The sequence below is a fragment of the Merops nubicus genome, unplaced genomic scaffold (genome assembly GCF_000691845.1).
Source record: "Merops nubicus isolate BGI_N331 unplaced genomic scaffold, ASM69184v1 scaffold7597, whole genome shotgun sequence".
Lineage (NCBI taxonomy): Eukaryota > Metazoa > Chordata > Aves > Coraciiformes > Meropidae > Merops > Merops nubicus.
The window spans coordinates 9,554-28,908 of record NW_008619517.1 but is presented as its reverse complement, the minus strand read 5'-3'; the positions used below and the strand labels follow the sequence as shown (position 1 = coordinate 28,908).

General features: G+C 48.5%; 1 protein-coding gene across 1 annotated transcript in view; it reads right to left on the bottom strand.

Moving 5' to 3' along the window:
• Positions 1 to 51: 51 nt before the first annotated feature.
• The window catches only part of LOC103776305 (zinc finger matrin-type protein 4), a gene marked incomplete at its 3' end in the record, with an annotated part of 21,850 nt that continues 2,546 nt past the window's right edge, over positions 52 to 19,355 (bottom strand). Inside the window, exons 2-3 of the mRNA XM_008943809.1 lie at positions 7,713 to 7,802; positions 52 to 208 (exon numbers count right to left, since the gene is read on the bottom strand). Coding sequence (XP_008942057.1) covers positions 52 to 208; positions 7,713 to 7,802 — 247 coding nt within the window. The remainder of the gene's footprint in view (positions 209 to 7,712; positions 7,803 to 19,355) is intronic.

The following is a 19,355-nucleotide window of genomic DNA, read 5'->3' as shown; positions in this document are numbered from 1 at the left end:
GCTCCGCCCCGCGCCGGACCCGCCGGCTCCACTCGCTGCCTCCGGACCTACCTGTGGCCTTTAATGCTGGTTGTTCACCTAGCAACAGTTTTAACCTTTTGGCATGGATTTTCCCTTGGTAATGCGATTCAGCCACCACTGCTGAGGTAAAGGACATGTTACATAGTGTGCAGCATTTGTTCTTATCCACTGAGTCACCATCACTGCCCTGGGTGGAGACAAAAACACAGACAAAAAAAAGAGGTGTATAAGCCTACCAAGCACAGACACGGAGAAAGAAGAAAGAGGAATCCAGGTTGTTATGTCAAGGCCATGGGTTCCAAGAGGTTTCCCTTCCTTGTCTCCCCCAGACTCACTCCTGCCTGGTCCCAGCCCTGCTCAGCCCAGGTATGCCTCCAAGCCTTGGGTGCTCCCAAGCCCCCAGCACCTCCACTCTCATTTGTGCACTGGGAGCTCACCCTGTTGCTTTGTGTTCCCCACAGCCATGAGACTCACCCATCACATCCACCAGCTGCCTTCCTTTAGTCTTTATCCCTATTCTCTGGCTGAGGGAATCATACAAATCTGATGCTCTCCCTGCCCTTAGACATCAGCACTTCCCCCTTTCACAGACCCCCCAAAGCAGCAGGGATGGGATGGGGGGACGGGGTGGGGGGATGGGATGGGGCAGCCATCTCTGCAGGTGGGAGGAGCAAATGAAGCAGCAGGACAACAACCGGTGTGTCCCCCGGGCAGGATGACACACCATCCCCAGGCACCTCCTCCTCCTCTGCCCTTGCTCTGCTGTTCTTGAGCCCCTGGGGGACACCTCCTTATCCTCACCTCATGCAGAGACCAAGACCAGTGGGGAGATCGGCCAGAGGGATGGGGAGCCCTGGCTGCACCCCGAGTGTCTGCTCCACTGGGCAGGAGCTCCACGAGGCGCCCGGCTGCCGGCCCTCGCCCAGGAACTGGCCTTGGACCTCACAGCAAGAATTTACTACTGGCTGCTAACAAGATAAACCTGAAGGCAGGAGCAGCCTCATGGCACAGACTAAAGACAGGGAAAATTGCTTGCTGCAGGGTTTGTACAAAAGGAAAAAAGAGCAAAACACCTAAAACCTACATTTAGCTTCTGCTCCTTTCCTAGAGATGGATTTTGAGCTCTTGAACACTGCCAGATGAAAAAAGGCAATCATAAAAGTCCAAGACACTTTACAAACAATGGTAAAAAACATAACCTAGAAACTGGTGCTGCCTAAAGCAAACTGAGAGCCATGGTCTATAGCCCTGTTGAGGGTCTGCTCGATGAAACGCCTTGGTGCAAAGGGGATACCCCTTGTGAGATCCTAGGTATCAGCCAAGAGGGGATTGGAAATGTTAAGAAGCCATAAATATCACTATTTAGCATTTCAGTACCAGCAAGAGGCTCTCATGGCTGCAGCAATTCACATCACTAATTGCTGCATCTTTATTTTTACAAGTAAACCCCGATTTAATGAGAATGTTGTCTCCAACCTTCATTATGGTTATTCTGGTAAGAATAAAAGCCAGTGTGCTTCTGTCCAGCTGTGTGGCTGAGCTTAGACCTCCAAGCAAACCCCATAAAGAGGAGTCATTGTAGCTCCAGGCTGCCTGTTCCCACGGTGGCAGAAGCTGTGTCACTGCCCATGCCACCGTATGTCCTGGGTCCTGCAGCAGCTCCCAGCACTACCCCATGTCTCACCCATTACCCTGGAGAGGCACCCAGCATCCCAGGATTACTCCCCGAGGCCTCCCAGCACCAGGGCTGGAGGCACCACCACTTCCCAGGCACAAGAATGTCTGCTGGGATTTCTCCCTGCTCCGATGGGGGTTTTGGCACTGGGGGAGGTGAAGGATGAGCAGAGGCACGGAGGCACAGAGGAATCCCTGCCTGGCACGGAGGAGCTGAGCAGCCAGGGAGGGCTTGGGAGAGAAGCTCACAAACAGCCCCTGGGCTGAGCGTCTGTCAGCAGAACACAACTGCTGCTGCCAGCGAGTGTTTACCACAAACAGCTCCCACAGATAGAAGGGTAAGTGTACAAACAAGGAACAAGCAAGGGGGGGGGAAATCACGTTTGCACCATTGGTTACAATTCATTATTCAATCCACGCCACAAAGGAAATGGGAATCACATCTAGGGCCATATATATGTCGTCTGGCTTCTCCAAAGATCTCAGCACATTGTGTTGGCCACTGAGCACAATTTATAAATGATCTCTTTTGAAAATGCTCCTCAGTGCAGAGCAAGACCTTTCCAAAGCCAGGAAATACCCTGCTGTGTGCAGACAGTTATCATCCCAGCCCATTCCCTGGACAAGATGGTCAGATTCAGTCCCTGTGCCACAACAAAACTCCCTCCAGTGACAAGCCATCTGGAGACAGTCGGGGTTTTTTAAAGCAAATATTCTAACTGCTGGTACACAGTCAAAACAGAAGATAGTCTGCTTTAGAAGCTGCAATCTCCATTTCACAACAACTTCACAACAAGCTGTAAATACACTTGGCAGCTCATCCCCACATGAAGGTTCGGGCACTTTTGGGGCACAGGACCAAGTACGGCTCTGGCTGCACCCCCATGCACACAGAGCACACTGCACAGCTGGAAACAGTGGTACCACACAGCTGGAAACAGTGGCATTGCTGAAGGGACAGCAGAGGCCAAGGGAGCATCAGATGACATGCAGAAGCCATTCCCTTTTGGAAACTCCTATTCAGGCACAGAACAAAGGGCCAGCTCTTCAACTCCCCCATGAAAACACACATGTAAAGCAGCCCCAGCACCCACCCCACCATCCTCCCACCACAGCACAGCCCGAACACAGGCTAACATGGCTGTGGCCATCAGCCAGATGCCTCCAGCACATCCCAACATTCTCATGAGCAACTGGGTCCTGTGGCAGCATCTGGCCCCAGAGCGATGCTGAGCCCCTGGTGCTGGCAGGCAGCAACCCCAGAGCACTGGGCACAGGGGCACTGGGGCACCCACGGGGCTGAGCCGGTGGTTGTTGTTAACTATAAATCAACTGAAACCTAAGGGAGAAATCTCAAGAGGTGATAAGCACTGTTCTGAGTGTAATTTGCACTTCTTTTAAATAGGTTTCTCTCAAGATATTTTATGTCTTCAAAGGGAAATCACTTGAAAGTTAAGAGCAGAGTAAAAAATTCCCAGACTCTATTGATCATCAGCAGTGGTAACGTATAAAGAGCCTCCAACAGAGCTCGTTTGAAAAGCTGATACACTTCAGTGTTTACGCACCAGGGTCTCTTCCCCTGCCTGGGCTACTCCTCAGAGACACTTTTTCCGTTCCAACCTACTTTCACAGCTAGACTGCAGTTAAATAAAAAAACATTAAAAAAAAAAAAATTAACTCCCCTCAGACATCTCACTTAGAGCCCAAGGGCCCATTCACACCGATCCACAGCTCACTGTGCAGCTTATCGGAGTTCACTTCGGTCTCTGGGAGGGCACCTTGAATTGGTGGGTGCCTCCGGCCCTCCCCCTGCCTGTAGCAGAGGGGTGTCCCCAACTCCTTGGTTGGTCTGAGAGTCCCAGACTGCATAAACCACAACAGACCTTCGCTCTCTAACCACCAGCCAGTTTCCATACGCTAAATGCTGCTCTTTCCTACCAGCATGCAGGAGATGTTTGGGCTCGGGTGGTATTAAGCATTTAGCCAAGCCTGCAGCATCTGTCAGCAGAATTGCCTCCCTTCCCTCCTCCACCACCCAAACTCCCTGCTCCGACAGCGTGGGAGGCCGGATCCAGCCCTGAAGGGTAATTATGCCTTCTCATTTGTCAGCGGCTGTTTTACCTGTAATCAGATGGGCTGGGGGAACCTGATCCAGGTGTCTTTTGTCACCTGTTGAAAGACACCGCGTTGACAAGATTGTGCAGCCAGCTGGTAAAATAACATCACTTGTCGATCAGGGTGCCCAGGCAGGATGGCTGGGTGAGCCCAGCCCAAGCCAGGACACAGGACTTGGCCAAGCTGCAGCTGCTCGGGGCAGACGCTGCTCCCCAGGGATGCTCCACACCCACGTGTCCACTCCTCCATCTCCGGGGTGCTCTGCAGCCACGTGCACTCATCTGTCTCTCCTCACCACCTCCCTTGCTCCCGCACCCAGATCAGTCTAAAGCAGCAGCAGTAAATAGGCACTAACATCTCAATTTAGCTTCCATAAAACCAACACAAGCAACTCTCTAACCCCATGATGCATAAAGCCAGCCAACGTGCAAGGAATATTTCTACCATTTGTATTTGAGATCTTCTCCAGATGATCCCTTCTCACTAACCTTTGCAGAGATAAAGCACTGACAGGGGGAATGACCTCACATAAACTGAAGCACAAGGAAACACACCATGGGCTCAGAGATAAAGCATCTGCTTCCCAATGCTGACATCACTCATCTTCCCCCCACTCCATAGCCATGCCCAGCCAGCCTGATTTATAGAGCTTCTTTTTGTCATATTATAAACTTCAAAGCAAGTCTCAAACATCCAACAGAATTAACTTCAGTTATTCAGTTGCCTGTTAACAAGCTGCTAAAAGGCATAATCCTCACACAGGACCAGGCAGTTGCAGTCCTTTGCTGGATGTTCCTTAAGCAATCCTCAGGAAAAGTAGGGATTTTTATTCCACAGATACAAATCTGCTGTCTTCATTTCCTAGGTTTTACTAAGAAGAAAAGATTATACAAACCCTTGAAATATAGCAGTATAAAAGATAGCACTCAAGGCACCGCAAGGTATCTTTTAAAGCTGAGTTAATTTTCTGCACATGGAGGTGTTGCTGCTAAAGAGCTATTTTCTGTAGCGCTCTGTGTGAAATTTAGACCACTTCCATTTTGGGGCTTTTTTGCCTTGTGGTACAAGCAAAGAGCAAGTATCAATTTGCAGCTATGAAATCTAAACCACTCGTTAACTCTCAGAGCATCTTAGGACCTATACGTTCTCCAAAGGAAAGCCAGCCCTAAGTTAAGGAGTGCGTGTGACAAGGTCAGTGTGTGACCCACGGTCCCTGCTCCAGCAGCTCTGTGAGGACAGGGGTGACACCTCAGCCAGAGCTTCCACCACTCAGCATCCCCCAGGGCACCCCGAGGCAGAGAGTCTGTCATAGCAACAGCAGCTCCCAGCCAGCCCCAACCTTCCGTCCAAGAATAAATTCAAGTCTTCCATCACTAATTTCTTTCATTGCAACCAATACCTGACCCTCTGGTTGAAAATCTCTGCTCAGATGCAAAACACACAGTAAAAATGTTGGCCCTAAAACTAGACATTTCATCTTAGTTTCAGTGTAATTGCTGAAGATTTAAGTTATAGCATGCAGTAAATTTTGCACCAGAAGCTATAAAACCCATGATTTCCTTGCTGATCAGGAACTGAAGCCAAGGCTCTGGAGGCAAGGCTCCTGGCTCACCCACCTCCAGCACCAGACAGGAGAGACAGGGCATCTCCACTGCAGGACATGCATTACCCCAGCAACAAAATCTAATATCCTGCTACCTCCCTCAAGCAATTTATCCCTGCTATTACGAGCCTTTTTTTTTTTGAAAGGAAGATGATGCTGGTTAAAGCAATTTACTATCTTATAGCACGAATAGGACTAGAAAGAATTTGAAGGCTTTTTTCCCATCCCAAAAAATGCGTTCAGCACACACCAGAAATTCTCATCATGTCTGGCATGACCAAAAATAGGGGTCCTATTTTTTAAAACACACTGAGAAAAGGCTGATTAAAACTGCTTCGTCAATCCTGGGACTTGGGGATATGACTCCTAATTTCTGACACAAGCTGTAACCTTCCCAGATTACTTTCAGCTGAAGTGTTAAGTGGAAGTTTAAAATGAAAGGTCGACAATCCCTTGGTACACCAAAAACATGAGGTACTTCCCCTAGCCCACAAGAACTTAAACCAACAACGAACAGCCCAACAACTGAATCATTACCCAGTGCAAGGCTGGTTGTGCCAGCCTCCTGCTTCTTACTGCGGAAGGGTAATGGGTGTGTCACAAGTGCAGAGTGTTCCTGTAGTCCTCAGACAACAGCAAACGCTGTTCCCTTCCCTGAAGGGCAGGCAGCAAACGCCGTGTCTCAGCCCACTGCATTAAGCCCCTACAACTGCAGCAGTGACGCCTTCCTCTTGCCACTCAAAGAAATACAGGCTCTTGTGGTCAAAAGGGTACCAAATGGCAAAGAGTCATGGAATGGTAAAGCTTTTGATGAAAAAAGGGCTAATATGCTCTTTCTAACTGCTGCTGCTCCTACACAGAAATTTAATTCCACAGATTGCTTCTAAGACTGGTTAAAGTCTGTGTGCCATGGCTTGACTCACACTGCTGGCTACACGAACTGGGCAGCGCAGCCACGCTCCGTACGTGGCAGGGATGTTATCATGAAGCACTAGAGATGTCCTAAATATTGCTGTTCGCTTTAAATGCAAGGGCTTGGATAATATCTGTTCAGCAATAGGCCTGCTTTGAGCTGTAAATTTTGGCAGATTTTCCCTGCTGTATTTTTATAACATAAATAATTTTAGAATTTAGGTCTTGCATAGCCTATCATTCACCTAGTGCGTAAGGACTCGTTAATTCACCCCCCACTACGGGCTGCCCTTGGCACAATCAAGCACCAGCAAGCAGAGATTCACATTACTTCTCACTGTTGCCTTTCACAAAAGGAATGGAAAGTAGTTCAGCTCTGACTTATCTGAGGTCTCTTTGGTTCCCTGTCCACCATGCCCACGTGCCAAGTTGTGCGCGTGGCTGTACGGTTTCGTATAAGATGTAATGAAGCTTATTAAAGGACCACGTTCCAAGTCTCTGTGCATGTCCACTGTATATTTTACACTCTGCAATTAATAACTCAATAAAAATACTGCGAGATTCCGTTGTTAAGGGGTAGATTGCCTCTGTAATTACCCTGTGCACAACATAAAAGTTCCACTACAATTTTAATTAATGTGTGAAGGAGCTTTCGGATTCCTTTGGCAAAACTTTTTTTGCATGCTTTTCCCTTTAATTAGAAGATATCTCACTAAATATTGATAGCATTAAGCCACAGTCACACTCCCATAGATCTGAAATGGTTTGGCTGCTATCTGCTGGGAACTTCATCAACAGCTCTCACACCAGCCCCAGAATATGGGAAAGAGCTAAATGAATAATTCACTGTGAATCAGTCCCTTATAAATTTAGTCTCCTTTTATTGCCTGACAAATGGCTGTGAGCTGGTCCAATTTCCTCATGTTTGTTTGTTTATTGGAATGCAATCGAGGAACCCAACTGCAGTATTTTACAACTGCAGACTGACCACGAACCTTTGTGAGGAGCCCTTGGGGCCCCGCGCCCCGTTCCCATGGGCTCTCGGAAGGCGGCTCCGCAGCCATCGCCCTGCCCTGGCACACAGGAGCCACCAGCACAACCCAGCCATGGCACGTCGGCTGAGTAAGCGCCAGGCATTTGCCATCAGCATATTTTTTTCCCATGAAAGAAAACTGGAATAACTAAACACGCAATTACTGTTGCTGATGCATATAATATTTTTTTGTATAGTTTATTGAAAATTATTTCCAGTTACTTAGCATTTCAGTTCATCTAAATGTTACCTCTGGGTACCTGATCAGCTGTGACTGTAACACAAAAAATGTTGTAGCACAGAGTCAATGATTCACAAAGCAGCTGAGAAAACAGGGACTTAAATTATACCCACATTTTCTGACCGGAGCTTTTTAGCTGGACAGCCTCCATCTATGGGATGAAGCATATAATAGAGACGAACTTTGCTGGCATGTTTCCGACTCTGGAAAAAAAAAACAGGAAAGAAAAAGAAATGAAGTTACGAAAAGCAAGAGGCTTTATTGCAGCACATACACCAACAATCTGCGGGAAGATTTCACATCCCCTTGATAGATGTACCAAACACAGGAGGAGAAAAGGGGGAAAGACCCAGGTGAGGAACATTTGCATTTCATGGAGGTTTCAGAGCTCTCCACTGCACTGAAATGAACTGTGGAATGATTATGACTCCTGCCATTAGCTGGAGAAATAGTTCACCCTTGCCATTCACTGCTAAATCCCGCTGCCTGCAGCCCCTTGAAGGTTCAGTGGAAATAAAGGTAGTGAGAGAAAAGCAACATTTGTTATCAGACCATTTCCATAGTGGGAGAGATTGAAAAGATCATGGTTATTTAGCTTCAGGCAGAGACAGGATGGCATCATGAGGGATCAGATGCACACACACAAACCAAAACCCACAGCTCCTACACTTCCAGAAGAATAAAATATGTAAAAGGTATAAAAGCTCACTCTCTAGGAAATAAGCCAACTGATACCTGCCAAAGGTTTGAAAGAAATTTCTCCCACAGGTCAATTATCAGATAATTGTGCATTACAAAATCTAATGCTTTCCTCATAAACAGAGAGGGATAAGGACTCTGTGGATCCCAAGCATAAGCCCTTTCTTCTCTCTCAAGCATTTCTAAGGGGAGTTTAACAGTAAAACCTTCCAGATGATCACGAAATCAGGAGAGTTTGTGCTCCAGGTGAAGCAACACCAGCGGGGGAAACCCCAGGCTTGAGATGCTGCAGAAACCAGCCCCAGGAGCCTGGGCAGCGTGGTGAGGTTGTTGCACCTTCCCAAGTACTGCCCAGCACCACACCTCGTCGCTGTGGACACAGGACGGATGCAGACCACACTTCCCAGTGTCAGCAGTTGTCCCCAGCCCCAAAACCCACTCTGCTCCGTCACAGAATTCCAGCAAGCAGTTCCTGCTCAGCCTGGATCTGTATTTCTGTAGGGAGATTAGGAAGAGCTGAGGGGTGCCTGGCTGGAGCCTACCAGCACATGAGGACAAGGAGAGACAGAGAGATGCCCTGGTCACACCAGCATCCACAGACAAAGCCATCCTTGTGACTTGCCAGACATAAACCTTCAAAACATTAACTTACAGCCAGCTCTGATCTTCAGCAGAAAGGAGTGAGGAAAAAGACTGCAAGTGCCACGTACCTGCATCCAGAGCCCAGGCACGCACGGCAGCTATTATGATGCAAATGTTTGCTCTGAATCTCCATTTCTGATTGCCTCACAGAGCAACAGCACCATAATATTATAATTTCAGACCACAGATTTGCAATTTTAAAATATTAAATTATCATTAGCATGTTCTGGAACATTCTCCTTCCTGTGGAGTGAACTTGGAGCTAAATTTGCAAAGAGCTATAATTGTATGCATAAATGTGACTATGCAATAATTTTTTTTAATGGAGCAAATCAAATAACATCAAATATCTTTCCCTAACTTGTCTTCCTGCATGCATTTAGAAAATGTGACCTGCTGTAGTCAGAGCTAAGTGCAGGAAACCCCAAAGCTTCAGCTATCGCTGATTAGCAGTCCCGACAACGATGGCGTAATTAAGAAATGACAAAATAAACGTTTGAGATGCAAAGGACAGATGTGGGAAGTCAGAGGTTGGCAGCACTCCTCCTTTCTGCCTGAAGGGATGCTTGGCTGGTGTCACCTCGTGGAGGTTCACACGCCAGGAAGAGCCTGCCCCAGGCAGGGGACAGGACAAGCCGCCCGGTCCCTCGCGCTGCACACTAGGGATGGAGGCGACACGGCCAGAGCTTTGCAGCTGAATTCTTTCACTGAATATTTACAGCCCTCGGAGCAGCCAGCCAGCCTCAAGTCATCCTTCCCACAGTCACGAGGCGCTTCCCCTGGGTGAGTTAATCCAGAATGTCATGATGCCTACTCGCACACAGCCAGAGCCTGCTGAATTTAGAGGTTACAAAGTTTGCGAGGTTTTCAGTTGTTTTTTTCATAAGATGAAAAGGCAAGATTTTAACAGTAATCATTTTTAGTGTTCTTTTCTGTGGCACTCAGCTGTGCCATAAATGATGTCCAAACGCCAGCATTAAAAGGCAGCAAAGCTTCAGCCTTCTGTAAAACACCTCTCACCTTCGTTTATGCATTTGTTAGGATTTATGAAAGCTAAGGTAAAGAAATAAGTTATGTTTGGCGTAATTTAAAACTACGTGGCTCCGTATGCAGCCTTATTATCCTCTGGTTATAAAAGCAGAGCTTAAAATCATCCCTGGCCTTTGCAAGTACGCAGTGAGCATCTCATTCCCTCTCGGGGAGCGGAGGTAGCACAGCCCATTTGTCACCCATTTTATCTCTGGTATTTTCTACATTTACATGTGTATTTATCATCCTAACACCAAGGCAAGAGCAAAGTGATTATTCTTAGTGTGCTGCTTGCAAACAGCCCCGCAGGTTATCTTTTCCCCTCTGCAAAGCAACTCAAAATCTGCAGCTCTGAGGCACGAGAAGGGCGAGTGGCAGGGAGGGGGTGGCACAGCCCCCGTGGGCAGCACAGGAGGGACCCACTGTGCTCCTGGGCTCCAGCCAGCTTCCACCACCCCGTTCAGAGGTCCCGCATGTTTGAAGGAGCTCTGGAGGACACGGCACCAGGAGAACATCCACAAACAGCAGCAAAACAGCAGTGAGCACAGCAAGAGCATCGCTGTTGCCCAGGGCAGGACAGCTCACAGCAGGGGCTGGCGACCACCCCCCTAGTCACTACAGACACACAGGAAAAGAGGGGCCGGAGAAAGAACTGCACACAAGAGTCAGGAAACTGGGATCAAGTGGGTTTAGGACATGTCCAGCTCCCATCTTGATCTGTCTCACCACATGTAAAAGCCTTAGAAAAGACAAAACTTTGACATGTCTGCAAATCCACAGCCTGGAAGAACACTGCCCTTGGAGACACCTCCCAGCCCATCACTAGCCACCACAATTCTATCTTAGGGTGCACCAAGAGAGTATTTACGTGCCTGTGATATTTCTTTTGTAGCTTTACAAAGTGTTAGGCCAAAGGCATTTTCACTTAAATTCTCTGTCTCTAGTGTCTGGAAACAATTCCTTTAGAAGACAAGAAGCCTTACTTAATATTATATGCTTTAAAAACAACCCTCTCTATGCGAGGAGGGGGGGAAGCTTAGAAAGAGCCTGTTTTCACATAGCAACTGCAGACTTCTGCATTGCAAGCTCATGTGCTATTGTGAGAAGGCTCATCAATAATAGGAAACAAAGGGATCATTTCTATCTATATTGAATCTATTTTAATACAGAGTATTGTGGCAGAGGCAGCAAAGTCCCAGCAATTCAACCCTAAAACATACACAGGCGAAGCAGAGCTAAACTGTGCTACGAAGCACAATTTGATTTTGCATAAATGAAGTTTTACAGCACACTCTTGCCCAGAGCGACCAGCAGTGTGGTGAGGGGAGACAACTGTGTCTCTGTGGGAGCCTCTGACGAGCTGGTTTCAGAGGCAGCAGCTCTGCCCACCCAGGCTCACAAAGGGTTTGCTTACTGCCACCATCACCAAACAGCTCCTCTATGTATCTACCAACACAGCAAGGTCCCTGGGGAGGACAGAGACATGTCTCCTTTCACACAGCCAGAAGCCCTCAGGGAGGCTTCAGCCCAGGGTTTGCTGGGCTCCCACAGACACTCAGATCCCTCCTTCCCTGCAGCCTGCCCAGGGTCATGGGAACCCCTCTCATCAGCCTGCACTGGCCACAGGGTCTGCTCCCACTTTGCACCACTGATTTAAGCTGACCTGACAGTTTAAAACATTTCACCATCTTGCGAGGGACTTCTTCCCATACCCCCAACCACCTTGCCAGGTCCAAACCAACTGTTGCTGCTGCTTTCCTTACACTGCGCTGCATCTGATCTCATTTCTCTATTCCCCATAGCTCCCTTTATCATCTGCTTGCTCTCTCCTCTGCTGGCAGCATCATGGTTTTGGTTGGTTTGCCTTTCCTCTCTTCCTCTCCTTCCTCTGTCTGTTTCTCCAGCCATCACACCAGGGGACATGCAGCCACCCCCAGAACCGCCAGAGACATGCAGGTGGAAGACAAAGAAAGGAACTGTAATGGCAGCTCAAACGGCTGTGGCTTCTCTTAGTTTATAACAAATTCTTTTTCAGAAGCCTCTTGGTTGGATTTTAATCCTTTTAGTGTGTGCTGTGTTGATTTTTTGTATGCTGGCAGTTTCTTAATTAAATTGCCATGAAACATGCAGACACACGATTACACCAACTTTATTATCTGCATTAGCCTTACTTGTAATCGCATCAAGAGAGATAAAGTTATTTTGGCTAGACCCAGTTCTTCAAACCTCATGCAGAATACCAATGACGTTGTCCTCCTGAAGCTACACGCTCATGTCCCTCTCCAGAGCTGCTCTGCTCAGGAGCCACACCAAGCTGGGAAGGCTCCACTCTCCACACTGGTCCCAGTGCTGCCGTGCCTGCCTCCGCGCTCGCTGTCCTCCTAGAAACTTCCTCCACTTCCCAAGTCCCATGAAGGACCAGCAGTGTTGATGCAGAGTTGGTGGCCAGCTCTTTGCAAGCATCTGCCTGCAAATGACTGGGCCTGCTGACTCAAAACCCAGCGTTCTAGATTTCGTAATCGCTGCCTAACAAAGTACCAGATTTCTACTGGAACAGAACCAATCTATTCCTCATTCTGTGATATAACAACATCCTCTGCTTTTTTTTTAAATAGAGCACAGAAGTATTTTCAGCAAACGCCTTCCCTTTTTGCCTCTTCTGCCCACACGACCAGCAAACACTATTGTTGAGATCCCTGTTGTTCACTGCAGAGACGAACTCCCGTCTGTTATTCCAGACGCTGCTGGGTGCCAATGTCCTTTTTCTCCCTTTGTAATTTTTGCAAAGCTTCATTTATAATTTATGGTCATTTCTATCCACTTCCCCTTTTTCCTCCGTGAGTTAATTTTTTAAAAAGCCTCTACTCATGCTTGTGACTTTCTGGGCACACAGATACGTGTCTGTAATTCCCAATTGCACACAGCTGAATTTTAATCCCCAGTGAAACTGGCTTCTTCAAAGCAACAGGTATTGGCTGGAACATTGATTTACTTACACGTAACAGCAATTACTGGTGATCTATTCAGCCAAACAACCACTAGCTCACTTCATTTTCCCTAAGTCCGTGATCATTTCTCCCAGCTCGCCAAGCCGGCTCTGAGCGTGGATCTCCTCACCAGGGTCACCAACAGCCTCACCAGACATCCCGCATGGCCAGGGGCATTTCACAGGCCCCAGTAGCTTCTCCCAAATCTTAATCACTGTAGTTTTAAAAAATTTAAAAGCAAGACTTCAGAAGCTCCAAGTAAAATATAAGGCAGCGACCTGCTGCACCCGGAGGCAGTGACTTGCAGGGGACACGGGGCTGCTGCATCTGCCCTTCCACAATGACACGGGGACAAAGCATCCACTCCAAGCCTGACAACTTTAACTAGAATGAACATTGTTGTTTCTTCACTCACCTCCATAAGAGAAAAATCTCACCCGCTAGATCCTCCTTTGTGGTGTGAGCTCCCGTGGCTGCATGAAATGGGTTTTCGCTGGTAGAGCTCAGACACTGCCTGTCCCTTCCACCTCCCTCCTGCTGTGCCTGACACACTAATGCAGCAACAAGCTGGAGGGGGCTCAGGAGCCAGCCCAGGAGGCCCTTGACAAAAGGGTTTATAAACCATGCTAGTTCCAGAGAAAAGAAAACACCACCTTTGGTTTTTTCCCCTTGGTGCAGTCCCCATCACACAGACAAACCAGGCAGATGGCACTGGTACCCTGATGGATGGGCACCACAGGCACCTTCAGGGGATCTGCCATGGCTGGGGTACCACCCCCAGGACCCAGCCCTGCCCTTTCAAAATGGATGATCCAGATGGATCCATGCTTGGCTCTGCAGCTCCTGGCATGATAGATACCTGCAGACCTCTACACCAGCAAGAATTTTCTGTCTTGGGAATCACCGTTTCAGCTACGTGATGTTCAACTTTACCACTTTCTGTATTGATTTTCACTGTAATCATCCTGTCCTACACACCACTGTGTACTCTGCATTAAAAATACTCCCTTCACAGCCTCTGGCTGGAGCAGCATGCCATGAGCAGCAGGACTCAGCACCCGGCTCACAGGTGCCCCATGGACCTGCCTCCCAGCACTCAGGATTGCCCGCAGGCTCCTGTTTCTCCCCAAGTGCACTGGAAGTCCCCTCTCACTTCACATCCTCACATCTCTTCTGCAGGTGGATCTTACACTGAGGCTCATGCAGCCATGGCTTTACTTCTCCATTGGTGTCTGGGGATTTTTCCAAGGCAGTGTACCTCCCTGTGAGCGTGCCAAGGGAAAGGGGACACAGGGGACAAAGCAAGTGGGATGGGAACCTCCAAAATGTTCTTCGCACAGCAAGCTGATCCCTTGCTGTTCGCTGCACCCAGCTGATGTCAGGAAGCTGCAGCTCAGGCTCCCCAGCTCAGGCCACTCTGCCATCAGGTACCGGTGCTGGAGGCCCGGGAGAGCTTCACTGCTGGCACAGAGCTATCGTCCCGGTGTCAAGTGGGAACGAGAAGAGTTAACACCAACGTAACGTCTCCTCCACACACCAGTCGCCGGCAGCGGCAGCACCACCGTCGTTCTCATTCTATCTTTGCATGTCTGAAACAAATCACGTTTCAAGCGCATCAGTGCCAGTCACTGCTGAGAGCCCGCTCAGCCCCGGCACCGCGCGTGGGCGGATTCTGTCACAACACACGACGATAACTAAAGACTCTGCTTTCAAACACCTGGAACCCAAATCCAAACACAGGTTTTGAGTTTAAAATATTAAAGAAAAGCAAGAGTGAATACCCAGAACAAACAGGTGCCCTCCTGTGCATGGGAGCAGAAAGGGGATGCCACAGGAAAGCGACAGCTGCAGGGACTTCTCCTGGGGACGGTTGGCCAGGGCCCATCTTGGGAAACAGAGCAATATTTCATCACTTTTATTCCATGTAGGCTTAATGTGACACCCCTTGCGCCTCTCCATTGCTGCTAACCCCTGGGTCCCAGCCCTAGTGCATTTTACTACCGCTCTGAAAGTACCTTTGAGCTTCAGCTATTTTTAGCCAGAAATGGGACTCTGCACAGAGGTGCCTTGGAAGGGAGCTGTACAATCAGGCTTTATCTGCTCTGCTGTTGCTGCTATTTAACGATAGATTTTGACACAGGGAGTGCATTAAAAATAATGTTTAGCCATTAATGTTGACAACAGAGTAGGAACACGGAGCCTTGTAAAGTACCATTTAATCTACATGGGTCTCCTGAAGCACACTGCAATCCAGCAGCTAACGCTGCCCTGCTGAGTCTATGTTTACGGTGTGCAGCCAAGAGAAGAGGCAGCACAAGCACCTCACCATAAAACACATCCACACACCTCCTTCATACACAATGTATGGCCATGCTTATCTCAACATACCTCAGTCATTGCTGTTAGCACAACATGAGCTGGGTACCAAGGCACTCTGCAGAAGCTCTGTGTGTGCACATGGAAAAAACAGAACAGCACCCTCACCACCTTTGGAACTGAACAACAAAAAAGCTTGCTTTGGCCCGATTTTTTTTTTCTCAAGTCCTGAGGTTCTCCTACCAAACACCACCACAATCTGAAGATAACAGTGTTTAAGGAGCCATTACAAACCACAGAGCCTGCATACACCACGGCAGAGCAGGTTCTCAGCCATTGTGGGGAAGGACGTAGGAACAGCAGGTAGGATGCCCCCTCCTCCTTCATCCTCCCAGGTTACGATCACCAAAGCAAGCCACAACTTGGCAGGTAGGTAGCAGCAGTGGCGGAACCAAAGAGAGAGAGCACTGCCGGCCAGCACTGCATTCCCTTCACTAGCACACACCTGACATCAGCAGGCTCCCTGAACGCAGGAGCCCCAGGGCATGTCCTTCCCACTCCTCCAGCCTGGAAATGCCTGCAGCACCTGGTGCACGGAGCTGGCACAGAACATTCCAGCCCCTTGCGTTCCAGTGCAGCATTTATTTTGTTAAATAGAGTATGTGCTCTTCCACTGCATTAATATTTCAGATACAGGATTGCCTTTCTGAGCACACACATCTTGATCCTTAAGGCGCTAATGTGCCAATAGTAAACAATGTTTATTATTCCTTCAGACAAGCCATCATTTTATGCAGTTTCCCAGAGAAGGACAGCCCAACTGGAAGCAGATTAACCCGAGCACCACTCCAGCCCTGCACAGACAGGGAGTATTGATGAGGCTGTCGATACTGCTCGCCTGCTTCACTCTGGAGACAGGGTGAGAAATTCCGAAGAGCTCCCGGCTCCGGAGAAGAGCCAAAGGGCACAGCACTTTATTTGTTCTCCCCAGCTTCCTCTGCATTTGAATTTTAACATGCTTTGCCTTCGCCCTCTCCCACTGCTCAGGCTCCACCACAAGCGTTTAAGCAGCATTCCTTCATATCACAAGGTGAAACAACATTTGCAGGGCACCTCCCTGGGCTTCTCTTCCTACAGACCCAGCGTTACTTCTTCATTTTAAAATGAAAAAGCAAAGTACTATCTGAACACCTGAAGCAATAAAGATTACAATGGAGAGAAGTGTTATAGCAGCTTAAGGAACAAATGTGGTGATGAATATGCAGCTCAGGGTGGAATTCGAGAGCAACTTGGCACACTTGGTAATTTTCCTGCAGGATTCTCAAGGAGAAACATGAAAATAAATGGCAACATCTTCCTAATGGCTGTGAACACTTCTGTATAGAGATGAGGACTCAGAGCTAACTAAGAAAGCTTAGCTTTTAGAATTTACAGAGCTGTTCACCAAAGGAACTGGTACAAACTCTCTCAAAGACAGAGCTGGGAGGAAGTGTTAAATCACAGGTGATCTAGAGGATGCTCAGCAGCAAAGAGGCTTTTACTGCCCCAGAGGAAGGTGAGATGCAGAAATACAGAAAAGGAAAAAATCATTTCTGGGGGACAGACTTTCAATCACATTGCACCAAATACAGCACATTTTATCTTCCTTCTCCTGTTTAGCAAGTTCTGTGGCACCAGCCACTTCCCAAATCACTGGTGCCCTCTGACCCTCTCCGATTCCTCCTGCGTTGTCCCATGCAGTGGGCAGCAGCCACACAACAAGAGCTTCTGATCACAGGGCAGCAGCCTCAGTGGTTTCTCTCCAACACCTTTGAGGGGAGAATAGCTTTTGAATAGAGATGCTTTGTTTATAGGGTCACAGGAGCCTCATGCAAGCCGGAGCTGCTACAGCACAAGCCACATGCTCTGGATCCCAGCCTTCTGCCAGGCTCTCCCATCTCCTCAAACGGGGCTTTGCGCAAAGGTGCAGATTCTGGGTAGCTGCCTTCTGGTTCTCCCACCCACAGATGTCGTTTAAAAACAAAAAAATCAATCCCTTCATTTCAAAGTCGTGCTTGAAAGACACACACCGTCTGTGCCATCAAAGCAGAGCAAAAAGGTCGATGGCTGCGCGATGCTCCCTGTCCCTGCAGCCAGCACAGGAGGTGCCCCAGGAGGGGGGTGCTGGCAGACGTGCCCCTCACTGCACAGCCGACCCTCCACACCATCCCCACCACCCACCACACCAGGAGGAGGTGGCCAGGGAAGGAGCTGCCGTGGCACAGCCTGGGCACCCCTCTGTTCCCCTTAATGCCTCAGGAGCCAGCTGATGCCAGTGACAGTTTAAGAGCATCAGGAGGAGGCTGGTCCCAGACGTGCAGATCAAGCATCCAGCCTGGATGGGATTTGCCAGTCGTCCCCCCACTCCTGGCAGCAGGCAAGAGAGGAGGACAGAAACACCCTCCTGACACCCAACAGCACAGGCTGCTGCAGCCAGCTGTCACCTGGAGCATACTGCATCATTCTGCCCTTTTTGGTGACTCTTCATCTAATCAAGAGTCCCTTTCCTCTTTGCTCCTCCCGTGGGGGGAGAGGGAAAGCCAACGCGCACGAGGAACGCCTGGCTCGCAGCACAGTGAGCTGCCTAGCAGGGATTTTATCCAGCAGCCATATCTGGATGTTTTATCCCAATAGCAGAAACAAGAAGGGAGCTTCCTGATACTTCAGGGGACAAACAAAGATATTCATTTGCTTTAAGAATGAAAATATTCAAACGCGTGATCTTTTGGGCATTGACAACAACCAGTAAGATCCACCTCATCTCTTTCTTCCCTCTGCGTGGAAGCTAACCAGCACCTCTGCAGCCTCCTGTGAGAGGCCACAGTGTGCAGAGAGACTGCTATGGTATTTTCTCATTTGGGCACCTGCAACATCAATACGAGTCAATATCCCCAGGGCAGCTACTCAGAATAACTCTGCCCTAAGGTGAATCCTGGGTAGGGGAGCAGCACCTGGCAGCTTCACAGGGATGGAAAGAAGAGCGAAGGCACAGCAGACATAACAGACAAAGCCAGAGACACGGTGGCACAAAGCACATAAAATAAGGGCAGTATTTTGCTGTATGTCAAGTTTGATGCAAAAATATGCTGCAGACACTCTGATTCTTTTGCCATTTTTCCACTACACTTGCCGTTGGAAATAATACCATTTAATATTGTGCGACTGACATCAAATTATTTTTTATCCCTGGCAAAGTAGTGCAAAAGAAAAGAAGAGTTATTGGTTGATGATTTGGGGAAGGAGAGGAGACAGCAATTGGAACTGCCTATTCCTGTTTGGCAAGATAAAAACATCCCCCTTTCATACGCTGTTTCCCTCTATTTTCTTACACAGAAATGTCTTATTTTGCATGCACAAAGGAGCCAAGATTTCAGTGCCTGGCACAAAGGCTGCAGATCTTCGGCTGCGCTAGAGAAGCAGTAGATAAACTCCCTTTCTCTCTAAGCTCTGGCTCAGTGAGGGTAAGGGCACTGCTGACCGAAACCAGCCATGCCACGGAGGAAGATGCAGTATCAGCACAGGCCAGGAGCCTTGGTTGCTGGTTTCCAGTATGATCTTCTGCAGGTACCTTCACCAGCTCCAAGTGCGAAGCTCAGTGTGCTCTGTGCACTGCTCAGCAGAGCCCCAAAGCCCCAGGGGTGCACCCACATCGGTGCCCGTGGGCATCTAGGCTGGCCCCAGCCCCGGGGGCTCCCCATCAGCTGGACCCTCCCTCAGAAAGCCTAAAGAAGCAAACACAAACTTTACGCCCATAGCTCTCCTGACACCAGCACGCACGCTGAGCTGAGTGGAAATGCCAAACTATTCTGATTTAGCTGCATGCACCACAGCAGTATGGAATTTCTGCTGTGCACTGTTTCACTCCTCTCCATAAAGTTCAAGTCAATTAAAAATGTAAGTTTTTCTCTGTGCCAAACATTCTTTTACTTTGTATTTTTATTGCGTGCTTTGATATTGACAGTATTTTTTTTCAGTCAAAACCCTGAAAAAGCAACTTTAGAAGATTAAATGAAAAGTTATTTGCAGAAAATTTAGTTTTCTGAA